Source organism: Sceloporus occidentalis, unplaced genomic scaffold (genome assembly GCF_023333645.1).
Source record: "Sceloporus occidentalis isolate IW3139 unplaced genomic scaffold, rSceOcc1.0.p SCAF_50, whole genome shotgun sequence".
Classification (NCBI taxonomy): domain Eukaryota; kingdom Metazoa; phylum Chordata; class Lepidosauria; order Squamata; family Phrynosomatidae; genus Sceloporus; species Sceloporus occidentalis.
The window spans coordinates 4,439,031-4,452,394 of NW_028317030.1; the positions used below are offsets into that span (position 1 = coordinate 4,439,031).

A 13,364-nucleotide genomic window follows, 5' to 3' on the forward strand; every position below is an offset into this window, starting at 1 on the left:
TAAGAGCGTCCCAGAATATCCACCTGAGGGATCATTGACCCCCCCACCATCTGTAGACTGGACCAGTTTAAGAGCCACCATAGGCATTGCTCAGCCCTGGTTCACAACGAGAGGAGGAGTATGAGCTGGGGCTGATCTGGGTCAGGGCTGTGGCCCTTAGAGATGCTTCCAAGCACTATTCTTCTCTTGTGATGGTGACTTTAACATTAGGGCCCTGTTTCTTTCATTGCCAGTTAATTTAACACATTTTATGTCAATGGACATCTCTTCATCCAATCCTTCTGGTTTGGTACAGCTGTATATAAAAAAAATAGGTTAATTTTGTTTATACACCCAAGCCCCCTCCAACCCCCCCCCGAAATAAAAAAACTATGGATAACCACACTTTTTATTGGCCTTTAAATGATCACAAATCACCTCACCTTTAACCCTTTGTAAGCCTCTGGGTTTTCATGCAACATGATCCAGTTCCATGGGGTTAATGTTACAATGAAGGAAATTCTTAACCATTTAGTCATCAGCATTTCAATTAATATAAATGAAAAGCTGAGAACCACCCTTTGAGAGCTGCTCTTTATAACATGCAAAGGGTTAATATCATAATAATATTAATATATTATATATACTGTATATATATATATATACACACACAACCATGCACATGGATAGTTAGATTAACCCTTTCAGCACTGCATAGCATTGTGGACCTCCCAAGCCCTTGAGGGGTTAAATGTATTGTTTAACTGCAGGGATTAGCTGTTTTCCCTATTACTGGTAATAGCAGGCACATGGATCCCATATGGAACACTCTCCTTGAAGCATGAAATGAATGAAGGTTTATTATCCTTGTATAAGTTGTATAATAACCGAGTCTCACCTATTTAATGTATTCCCACTTTCAAATCCTGATTGTGGCAGGATAAAAAAATAATAATTTCCAATAGCCATAAAATGCATCCAATTCACTCTATAAAAACTGTCACTTGGACAAAATCTTTAACAATTTCCTTTGTTACACTTCTTCACAATAGAAAGTGCAAACAAGTCTTTTCTTTTCTTTTTTTTCTCCCTCCCCTTGTCCTAAAAAGTTCTACCTAATCCAAAAAAAATAATTAAAATTTCATGCATTTTATTGGCTTCAGTATCCAGCAGAGTAAAAATATTGGAAGTCCCTCACCCTCTATATAAAACAGGGCACAACTGCTGGACTTTATTACTTGTGAGTCTGTGAACAGAATCAAATCATAAGGAGAAATGTGAAGAAATATAGAACCCAGTCTGGCTGTAAACATAATACAATTAACTATAAAAGCAGCCCAGCCAATATTAAAAGAATATTCAGCTGAATAGCTGGGACACTGCACGCCTATAGACTTTATTGCTTTCAGATAGAGGGAAGGGAAGCAGGTGTGAGCAGCTCTGCGAAATTAAAGCGAACCCATTCCTTGGCTGAGTGGATTATGCACTGGGGCAGGAATGTAGCAACTGGCCCATTAAAGCCCCAGTTAAAGTGTTATTGCCTGCACCAAAGGCTTTGCACCCAGCCATCCCTGAGTGTCCCTTTAACCCACAAATACACACATTCAATCCACATGGAGCAGCCCCTCATGCCATCACATCCCATACATCCCATTATACACTATACATTATACATCATCTATCTATCTATAAATATATTTTTATATAGATTATACATATAGACACATTCAATCTTCATAGAGCAGCCCCTAATTCCATAACATCCCATACACCCCATCATACACTATACATTATACACCATCTAGCTATAAATATATTTTTATATAGATTACATATATAGACGCATTCAATGTACATAGAGCACCCCCTAATTCCATAACATCCCATAATACATTATACACTATACATTATACACCATCTATCTATCTATCTATCTATCTATCTATCTATCTATCTATCTATCTATCTATCTATCTATCCATAAACATATTTTTATATATATTATACATATAGACACATTCAATCCACATAGAGCACCCCCATTATTCAAATACATCCCATACATCCCATCATACATTATAAACTATTCACTATCTATAAATACATTTTTATATAGATTATACATATAGACACATTCAATCTACATGGAGCAGCCCCTCATTCCATCACATCCCATACATCACATTATACACTATACAGTATCTATCTACCTATCTATCTATCTATCTATCTATCGATCTATCTATCGATCTATCTAGGTAAGTATATGTTTATATAGATTATACATACAGACACATTCAATCCCCATGAAGCAGTCCTTAATTCCATGCCAAATAAATCATCGCATTATATATGTATACATAAGTGCATCTGTATATATTGTATATATAATCTATATCTGATCTATCTGTATACTTATATAAATATATGTACCATAATATATGTTGCACGTTAATCATGTATATATATATATATATATATATATATATATATATATATACACGTTTCCAATTATCAATATATGTATGTATATTTACAGCGACGTGGAATATTATGGTGCTATATAAAATAATATTATTAGTATTATTATTTTCAGAAATATTGAATATTTAAATGATATGAAATGTATATATTGTGTGTAAGTTAAATAACCGGGTAATTGGCGCATTAGTAATTATTAAAGGTTATGGTATATTTCACATAGTACTCTAATAATTATTGGGGGGTGCTATGAATTGAGTAAAATGTTGAGTTTTATGAAAGAAATGGAACGTTTTGCAGAGAGATACCAGGGGGATGCAGGCTCAGCTGGGGTGTCTGGGAGCTGCAGGGGCTTCTCTCTGCGGTACTAGTGGGTTCACATTATTATTATTATTATTAGGCTAATAAATACTGCAGATTGCTCAGAAATAATAGCACCATGTTCAGAGAGATGCCAAAACGTTTCCAGAAATTATAAGTGACAATTAACGCCTGAAAAGGCAGAGATCTGCAATATTTACCTGAGCGAGTTACTAGATTACATTTACATAGAGCCTGCAGAGTCCGTAGCGCTGTTACAATAGGGGACTGTGAGATCATTTAACAATTCAAAATGACAATAACATTAACGCGCGTTAAGAACTATTGCAGAAGGAGAAGAGACCCCTGCTGTAATGCTTAATGTATTAAGAAATAATTTAACCCCTGCCTGTTTTAACCCTTTCAGGATTCACTATTTTTGGATCAGCTCAGTCAGTGGAGATTTTATTGAATGATGGTGGCTGTGAAAATAATGCAAAAGTGACAGTTATGTGAAATTAGTGATTGTATATTAAAATATATGCATTACCCGAGTTTGTCCAACCTGCTATTAACCCTTAAATTGCCATAGCATTAGTTGTATCCCCATATAATTTTTTTCCTCCCGTTGCAAAAAAAAATAATTATATGCCCCCCCCAACTCAAAATATTTGGAGTCATTTGATGTCAGATTCCTTCCAATACACAGTCACCTGGACAGTTAGATCAGATCAGCAGGAAGAGTGGCATTTAAGTGTAAATTAACCCTTACATGAGTGTATAGTAATATAAATTAACTCTAAAAACATTGTAAGGAAAAGAAAACAAACATGATGCGATTGCACCCTCAGAGTGCTTCAGTTTAATTAATTAATTGTGGCAGTGTTAATGTGCTGTCATCAACACATACTTAACAAAGGCTGATTGCTAGGAGATAGACAGCTTTAGTGAATAAGGCGATAATTCACTAGACTGCACTAAAAATCTGCACTAAACACAGGATTGCACAATTAAGTAAATGGTTTCCAAACCGAATTAGCTCTGTGGGGTTCACATATTACTGTCTGTCACCGGTCAGGCCAATATACAAACTGGACTTAGTGCTTAAAATATTTGGGCCCCATTTTGCAAAAAAATAAAAAAAGACATATTTATATATATACATATATATATTAACTAAACTTTAATAAACAAATTATTATTCCCCATACAATTTTCACAGGGAAATATATTATAGAGAATAAAATGAACTCATTCTGAAATCAGATTAGTATATATATAATCGTATATATACAGAAATGCATCAACTTGTTCAAACCTTTATTTTGTTTCCTAGAGTATTTAAATAATTCTAAAATTAGCAAGATTATACTCCAGCTAAAAAAAGAATACATGCATTTTCTTAATTTAATGGGGTTTTTTTACAGTGAAATGTCCCTGAATATGTATTTTCAAATATTTAATAAAGGAAAAATACTTGAAGGTAATATTGCTTATTGGACTAGCATAGAAAAATAAATAATGTCGCATAAGCTTTGGAGACCTCTGATGTCTCTTTCTCAGAAGATAATTTAATTTAAAAATTGTTAAGACCGGCTAACTGATATATCTATTGCACTGTAAGGGGCAACTCTATTAAATAATTTAAATAAACTGATCAATATGTATTTACAATGCAAAAAATGAGGGATAATAATTTCTAATTAATAGGAAATTGTAATTTAATTTATTAATATATGGGATGGAAATGTGATGTAATAAATTTCATTATGAGCCAAAATGCATAGATTTGAATTTATTGTTTATTGGATGGAAATTGGAATTAAATCTGTCAGCAAACTGGTGCTGCTAACCCTGAAAATCCCATAATCTGCAAGAAATTACTGACCATTCACAAAACATGCATTAAAAATGTGTAGTAAACTGTAATCCTCTGGAACACAAAATCCATGGAAATTCTGGTTATTGGGATTCGTCACTAGGATGTACATTTGTTGATTTTCACAGTTGCCGGAGCTTTGATCAACGATTCTGCAACAGAATAACAGCTCATTTATTTTATGGCAATTGTATCCAATACATGCATAATCCTGTGTTAGCAGCATGTATAATTACGTCATTTTGGAACAATAATACACAGGACATGTATACAAATGTGTATTAAATGTATAATCACATACATTACAAGAATAAAATATATTAAAAGTATATAAGTTTGAAGAAAAGGACTAAAAATGAGAGACGATCATATGGAACACTGAAATAGCCAATACACCACTTGGAATTGTGTGAACACTAATAATAATAGTAATAATAAAAGTAATAATAATAGTAGTAGTAATGATAATAATAGTAGTAGTAATGATAATACATGTTTGGGATGTGAGATTAGTCCGTGTTAGCTGCAGGTACACTTCGTGCAGGTATCAGAGCATCAGTGAGGGAGTATCCGCAGGTAAAACAGAATTTCCCGTCGCTGATTGGCTTCCTTAGAACACACCTACTACTAGCATTTCTCAGAGAGGGCGTGGCTTCGCGTATCCGCCAATCACAGGACGATTGTGCCAGGTCAGGAAGTGAATTTGGAACACGAGGTGCCTCCCACTGCCCCTACAGTCCATAGAGCGCACATATGCCCTTTAAATCCCGGCTGGTGTGAGCAACAGGCAGAGCTCCTCGCAGCACCGGAGTGGATGACATCTCCAGCCGTGGGCAAGCACTGTGACATCAGGGCAAGAAGGGAACAGAGGCATCGGTGGCATCAGGGCAAGAAGGGAGCAGAGGCATCGGTGGCATCAGGGCAAGAGGGGAGCAGTGAATACCCCCTATTACCATGCAATACCAGCACCCTACCTCTGCAGCAATGAGCTTCAGTGTGCCCCTATATGCCCCTACCCCCCTGCAGCCTGTCCACCCAACTCCTTTCTACATCGATGACATCTTGGGAAGGAATGCAACCTCTAATGGGACCCCCGCTATACCAACCCCTACCCTGCCATCCCCCAATTCTTCATTTACCAGTCTGGTGACCACATACAGGACTCCCATCTACGAACCAACACCGATCCACCCAGCTTTCTCCCATCCAGCTGCACTGGCTGCATCCTACGGAACCAGCACCTTCCAAAGCCCCCTGTACCCCTTCTCAAGACCCATGGGGGAATACACTCATGCCCTCATCAGACATGACCCTATGGGTAAGTAATATGGATGTATGACTTTCTATATGACTTTCAGAAACAGGATGTATTGTGCATAATGGACCCTCTTTGGAAGGGAAGGGGTTAACTCAAGGTAATTGTGGTATAATGATTGGCAGATCTGTGAGACAAGAGGTTCTGCAGCAGCTGTAATGCAGAGGTTCAGGCTGGCAGGGAGTAGGTTTCTAGTCACATGACGGCAAACCATTTGTGTTCGGTGTGTTAATTTGCATGAAACGATATACAATTATCTATTTAAAGGAATTGAGATTCTGTGGCTGTTCTGATTCCCCCCACCACCAGCTCTGCAGAACCACAAAACACCCAGAAAACAGGCAGATCTGAAACTGAGTTTATGGACAGGCTTTTATAGAGTTACAGCTCAGGGACATCTAGTTACAGTAACAAGAAATAAGAAACATTCGAGTCTCTTAACTCGGTTCTTGGATTTGTGCATTTTTGGCAACAGGAATGACGAGTATTTAGTTTAAAAACTTTTTAATAATTTCTAGTATTCCTCTGAGGTCTTTGTCTCCTGATACGAATTCTACAGACACGATCAGCCTTATTAATCAGTCGTTGGTCTCGTCTTAGATTCAGGAGCCGTATGTCTATCCCACGCATGTTGAGATCCCCTCACTGTACTTACCACTTCTGCTGGGAAACGGTTCCACTTACCCACCACCCTCGGTGCTACCACGCAGTGTAGTGACTGATTGCCCCGAGAGGTTCAGACTGAGCTCACTTTCCGTTCATACCGGAAACCTTGCGCAGCCGATAGGATTCAATCTGCCCTCTGAAGCTGTTAAGTGTTTTCCTGGCTGCCTCTGCCCGGGAGCCGTGCTCGGTACTGATTACACTATCAACATCCTCAATACAGACACATTCAGGAAACACTCGGCTTCTGATAGCCGGGATCCTGTTCTGATCTCGCTCATTTCCCCTGCGTGGGATGAGTCTCTGCTGCACAAATCACCAGTGGGCTTCCTATTTTTCTAGTTTGTTTCTTGCAAATCTCAAGATGAGTCAATAATAATGATTAATAATTATTAATAGCCTAAAACAATGAAGCGCTGATAGACTGAAATATTCACAAATAGATCATATCGCACTATCCGTTATAAATGCGATCCTAATAATCTTTTTCCTATCAAATGCAAGGAAATGGTTTTCTACAAAAATCACATATAACGTTATAAATTATCCCCAATAAAATAATCTAACTTTAATGATATATTTTTAAATATTGCACTTTAATTTGTATGTGTGTATATATGTAAATATATATCATCTTATATTAGTATAATTTATTTGTACAGAGGTGAAATATGATATTGCACTATATATAATATATATTGTATATCATATATAAATTGTGAATGTGTGTATAAATATATTTATATATACGAATACATTGTGTGTGTGTGTGTGTGTATATATATAAATTAGTATAATGTATTGGTACAGAGATGATCTATATACGGTATATATAATTCTAAATTCGATAGAGGTGACTGATAAGGCATCATATTTGTGGTTTGGTTGTTGCCAAATTTACCAGATGGTGAAATCTGAAACCATTTCCTGTATTTGATGCAGAGATAAATTTGTCAGTTTATTTATCAGTTATTATCGTTTTATTCTGCTCAGAATCTATATTATTTGCAAGTAAAATAACAGATTTTTTTAATGGTTTGATGAGGTTTCAATGGTTTTGAAGTAGTGTGAAAAACTTCTCTATATATTCGGGATTTCATTTGTCGGGGACACAAAAATGTATTTAGTTGAGTGAAGATTTGAGCTCAGAAAATGCATTTTTAAAAAATCTTTAAATGCACAATTTGAATTAAACGTTTAAGGGGTCAGAATGGGTTAAAAACAATTTTTTTTGTAACACTGGATACATAATCTGCTGATAAAACAGCAGTTGTGGAATACAAGTCCCATCAGGCTTCTTGGGAGTTGTAGTCTAGCAGATGTGACGCTAGCAAGAAAATTTGAACCATTGGCCCATCTAGTCGCCCTCACTCCTGCTCAAACCTTAATCGGTCCTTGGCCTCATCTGAGATTTAGATCTCATGCATGTTTAAATGCCCTCACTGTATTACTCTCTACCACTTCTGCTGGGAGGCTGTTCCATATATCTAACCCTTCTCAGTCAAGTAAAACTTCCCTACATTATATATAAGCCACTCACTCTCTAGTTTTAGATGATGGCCTCTTATTCTAACTTTTCTCCTCCTTACTTTGTATTTAAATGTGTCTACTCCATCCCCTGTCTCTTCTCTCATTTCCTTATAAATAAAGATCTTTATTCTTATTTGATCATCTATCCTGCAAGCCATTCCCCATTTAAGTTAAGTGCACCCTCTCCAGAATGTCTAGGGTCCAGTCTTGTTAGGAGGCCACCAGTGGCTTCCATTGGCCACCTTGCCTGCAGTAGATGGCTGGGCTTTAACAGTACAGAGAGAAGGAAGCCAGGTTATTGTGTAAAGCCCAGGGACAGGAAACATATTGAAGGAAGTTTGTCCATATGCCTCAGATTGCCTGTAACTGGCAGCCCCCAACCCAATACCCCCCCTACAATCAAAAAAAATAAACTCATTGTAAACTGTATTACCCCCCCTGCTTCCCCCATTGTCAGCCCAAACACCCACTTTGCCTTCTTCCAACTGCACAATTCTAAAATAATTTTTAAACACACATCCCTGGTGTGTAATCATGTCACACATAGGTTTATTTGACATTTTATTTAAAAAATCCAAAATAAAAAAAAAAAATTGTGAGAAAAATGTGCTATTCTGTTAAACTGATGTTCTGATAAAAATGTTAAGTATATTTTATTTAAAGCTGCGTCTACCCACTGATTATCAGTTGATATTTAGGGTAATAATTAAAAATGAAGATGTTTATTATTTTTTCATTTTAACTCCAAGAGACATAAATATATTTGAAATGAATATTGTTGTTTAGTAACAATTAATAAAATTAGTAGTATTTACGTTATTAGTATTATTGTTACTAATAATAATTTAGGGAGTAAAACGTGTATTACTTAAAAGCTCATATATATGTTACTTCGAAAATAATATTATAGACATATATAATTTTATTGTCGAATATATGTATATATATATATATAATGTGTGTGTGTGAAACCGATGAGAACATTTTTTATTTGTATTTATTTTTTGGCTTTTTTTTTTTTTTTTTTGGTTTTTTTACACATGTATCCAGATTTTATAATGTGCCTGTGAGTGATCCCCAATTTGTGTATATTTTGCAGGTAAACCCCTTCTCTGGAGCCCCTTCATTCAGAGACCCCTACACAAGAGAAAAGGGGGGCAAGTGAGGTTTTCAAATGACCAAACCATTGAACTGGAGAAAAAGTTTGAGACCCAGAAATATCTATCACCCCCAGAGAGGAAGAGACTGGCCAAGATGCTGCAGCTCAGCGAGAGACAGGTACATTCAGACACCATCCGTGTGTATTATTGATAAATATCAAATCAATTCATTTCCTGTTTTCTATTAATTAATTGATGGATTGTTAGATTAAAGAAAAAAACCCACCACCAACAACAATAGACTATCAATATCACCATAGACTGCAGTACACAAATGTAAACTAAAATGTGCTACATATTAGGTGAGGCAATATATGGTATATCTACAAAGGGTTAAATATTAAGTCACCAGCAGCCCCCTGGGGTGTGTATGTATCAATAGGGGTTCTGGAGCAAACATTTAGCAGACATCTATTGTCATTTAAAGGTATATTTAGTGACATCATTAGGTACATGTCACCTTGTAATCCTATTAAAATCTAATCCCAATTGAATAATTTTAACCCAGTCTAAATGAACAGGGAGCTTGTCTAGATAAAGCCATGTTTGCACCTCTCTACATTTCCAAATTTTATTAAGACATTGCATCCCCTGTTCTATAATTACACGCATTGTACAGCACCACAGAATATGATGGCGCCATATGAACCAATTAAATTATTTATATGTAATTTTACTTACGTACTTTATTTTTACAGATCATGTAATATAAATAACCAAATTATACAGGACTGTGTTAAATTTTAAAAGCCAGATCATGTTTATTCCTTAATACAGATTATTTATTATTATTATTATTATTATTATTATTTAGCTCAACTATTTGTTTCTGCATGTCAACTAAATAAATGTCTCTGATTTCTCACCTATAGGTCAAAACCTGGTTCCAGAACAGGAGGGCCAAATGGAGGCGGCTCAAACAGGTAAATAATTTGGTTTCTATGAAGATATGGGTTATAATTGAGTTATCTTTTAATGTGATCACCTGTGAATGTCAAAGTCAATTAGATGGTGGCATAAACCCTTCACCCTAATTACTGGGCAAACAGTCCTGCACTAATGTTTAAAGCTCCCTATCTCCCAGCACCTATTAAAAATCGCCACTAATTGCCTTGCATTTAATTAGCACATAAGATATGGCCCTTTTTTTTTGTAAGAATTCCATTGATTTTGCAGTTAGATAAAACGATATATATATAAGGAACTGAATAGACGCTGATTAGGTCTTTTCACATATACATATGGTGTTTATGTAAACATTATTTGTTAAGTATAATTCACAACACAAAGATAGAAATAAAACGAATTTTTAATTAAAAGGTATTTATACTCTCATTAAAAGTTTAGTATATATATCTTAATTACATTAATAGCTGAAAGCTTAATATTTTTTTAACATTTCTTATTTTAACTTATTTAGTTTGTTTAAACAATAAATAAATACCAGGAATGATCTACTAACTGTGTTAATAAATATTCTAAGTGACGTTTAGAAAATTGTACGAAATGATCATATCCTCCGTTTTCTGAATAATTTTTTTTTTCAATTCTCCGTTTATTGAGACATGCACAATGATAGAAACAAAAAAATAGTATTAACAATTTCAAAATAAACACAACACCATTATATGTATATTAATAAAATATATATTTTTAATCATTTGCCAAAATCATTGCAATAAATCAAGTTTCTCGAGGGATAATTTTAAATGTACAAAAAAATTGACTTGTGTATATAACAAAATAGCTGCAGAATGCTATGTTAATTATATTAATATCAAATTAGATGTATATGTGTAAACATTAAACTGTAAGGAATTGCACAATTAACTTTGCAGATATTTTTGTTGTAATATTTATTTTTTTTTATACCCAATGCAACGGGCTGAATATGAGTTCAATGTGGGTGGAATGTTTCTTATAAATACTGTATGGTTATTGGAATGGCTGCAGAAGCAGTTGAGGTTTCTAACTGTGGGGGACACAGTTCATTGAAATTTTAACTGTTCTTTCTATTTTAGGAGAACCCCCAGGGAAATAAGAAAGAAGAAACTGAAAGCTCAGCTAATTGCTGTGAAGAGGAACAGAACACCTGTTTGGGCTCAGATCATGCCAACAAGGAATCCTCTCTAGATGGATCTAACTACACCCCATCCCCCACATCTCAGGATAATTTGGACTCTGATATTTCTGAGGATTCTGACCAAGAAGTGGATATAGAAGGAGACAAGGCTTATCACAGCTGTGCACATTAATGTATAGGCTTCTTAAAGGACCTTTAAATTCTTCCTCCAATTTATAGGATGGCTTGACTTAATACCCCCCCCCCCCAAACATTTCTATCACGGGGTAAGGACATGTGAATATAATAAACTGTTGTACATTACATGGGCTACAATGTATAAAATTCTAATTCATTGCAAAAATCTTTATTTCAAGATTGTGTATTTATCTTTTTATTATTGTTGCAACCTGTCTTCACATTTATATGTGTAGGGAACATTGTTTCCTAAGACTTTTTTTTTTCAGGACCTAATTATCAAAATAATATTTTATCGGGGATTACAGACGTTAAGAAAAAAATGTTTTTATGGTCTGTATTTTAACTGAACAATCATGCCAGATTTCCTTTTTTTTTTTTATATAAAAAAGTAAAAAAAAAATATTCATATTCATTTTTTTTTAAGAAATCTTGAAATTACACTTTTCCATTTTTTTTTTTTTAACCCAAAAATTGTAATCCAATTCCAAAGTTACTATGTCACCAGGAATTTGGTGTATTGTTTAATATGTATATATTATGTAATATATGGTATTTGTAAATGTTTGCATAAGTGGGATTGTTTATATGATTTGTACATATTCCATTTTCCTTACAAAAAATGAAATCTATTTAAAGTTTTCATTGTTGAACCTGTGAAATAAAAACAGGACGACAAAAAATATTTGTTGTAAAATGTTTTGTACGAAATTATTTTATTGTGTTTTGGGTGATATTTGTTAAAAATTTTAAATTTTGTTAAATCTTGGACCAAAAAAAACAACAATCTGGGACAATTGCAATAATAGAAATTCCACATCCGCCTAAAAATCATTTCAGGGAAGCCAGCCATGGTTGGTATAGGGTGAATAATCCTGGCTCGTAGTTTAGTTCTATTGATCAATAAGATACATTTTTAACATCCAAAAACTACCTGTCATTGACCTTTTTCTGAAGTTAATAGCAATTCATTTCCCTGAAATGGTTTGCTTTCTGAGAATCAAGGTTAAAAGAGTAAAATAACAAGATAAAACAAACAGAAAAAAGGTATTTTGCTTAAAAACAATCAACAGTATAAATAACATTTTTATCTAGACCTCTAGAACTGTATTAATCATTTATATTAATTACAGATTATTACCCCATGTGTTTATTTTTTTTTATATTTCAATACTAAGAATAGTGCTTGCTGTAACATATTACTTTAACTTCATGTAAATCTCTATTTGTACAATTGATACAAATCAGGGTGCCAGTGTTGTAATTAATATATATATATATATATATATATATATTAGACAAATAAACCAAAATCTACTTAAATAAAATTTCACATTAAACATTTCTCATGTAAAGCAGTATCCAATATAAATGCTCAGCAATCATATTAATTAGTAATGCATATCCGCTTAAAGAAGAAAATAGTTCCTTATTCCAGCTAAACAGAACTTATAACGTATGCTCATCTACTTTTTAGAGTGAAGTAAGTCATCAGTCATACTCTAACTGATATTACAATAGAGAGAGAGGGTGTGTGTGTGGTATGTATGTGTATATATATATATATATAATATAATATACACACATTTTAATCAAGCTCAGTTATTGCATACAAGAAGAATATCTTTGTTTCCAGTGGATTTGCTTTGGGGTCCTGCTGCAGATCAGGAGCCGCACCATGTGGCTAGATATACTCAGCAGCACACTAGGCGAGCATGAAAATGTAGCGTGTAGCTGCGAATATCCAGACGTCAGCCACACTCATGTCGTCGGGCGCCATCTGGCCTTAAAGTGGCA

The 13,364-nt window shown here is 34.5% G+C and overlaps 1 protein-coding gene across 1 annotated transcript; it reads left to right on the forward strand.

Annotated features, from left to right (window-relative positions):
* The first annotated feature begins 5,593 nt into the window (after nt 1-5,593).
* On the forward strand, nt 5,594-11,562 carry HHEX (hematopoietically expressed homeobox). Its single transcript, XM_089491578.1, has 4 exons — nt 5,594-5,957; nt 9,247-9,425; nt 10,180-10,230; nt 11,329-11,562. The coding sequence occupies exons 1-4, from the start codon at nt 5,594-5,596 to the stop codon at nt 11,560-11,562; spliced, it is 828 nt and encodes a 275-aa protein (XP_089347704.1).
* Nucleotides 11,563-13,364: the final 1,802 nt, after the last annotated feature.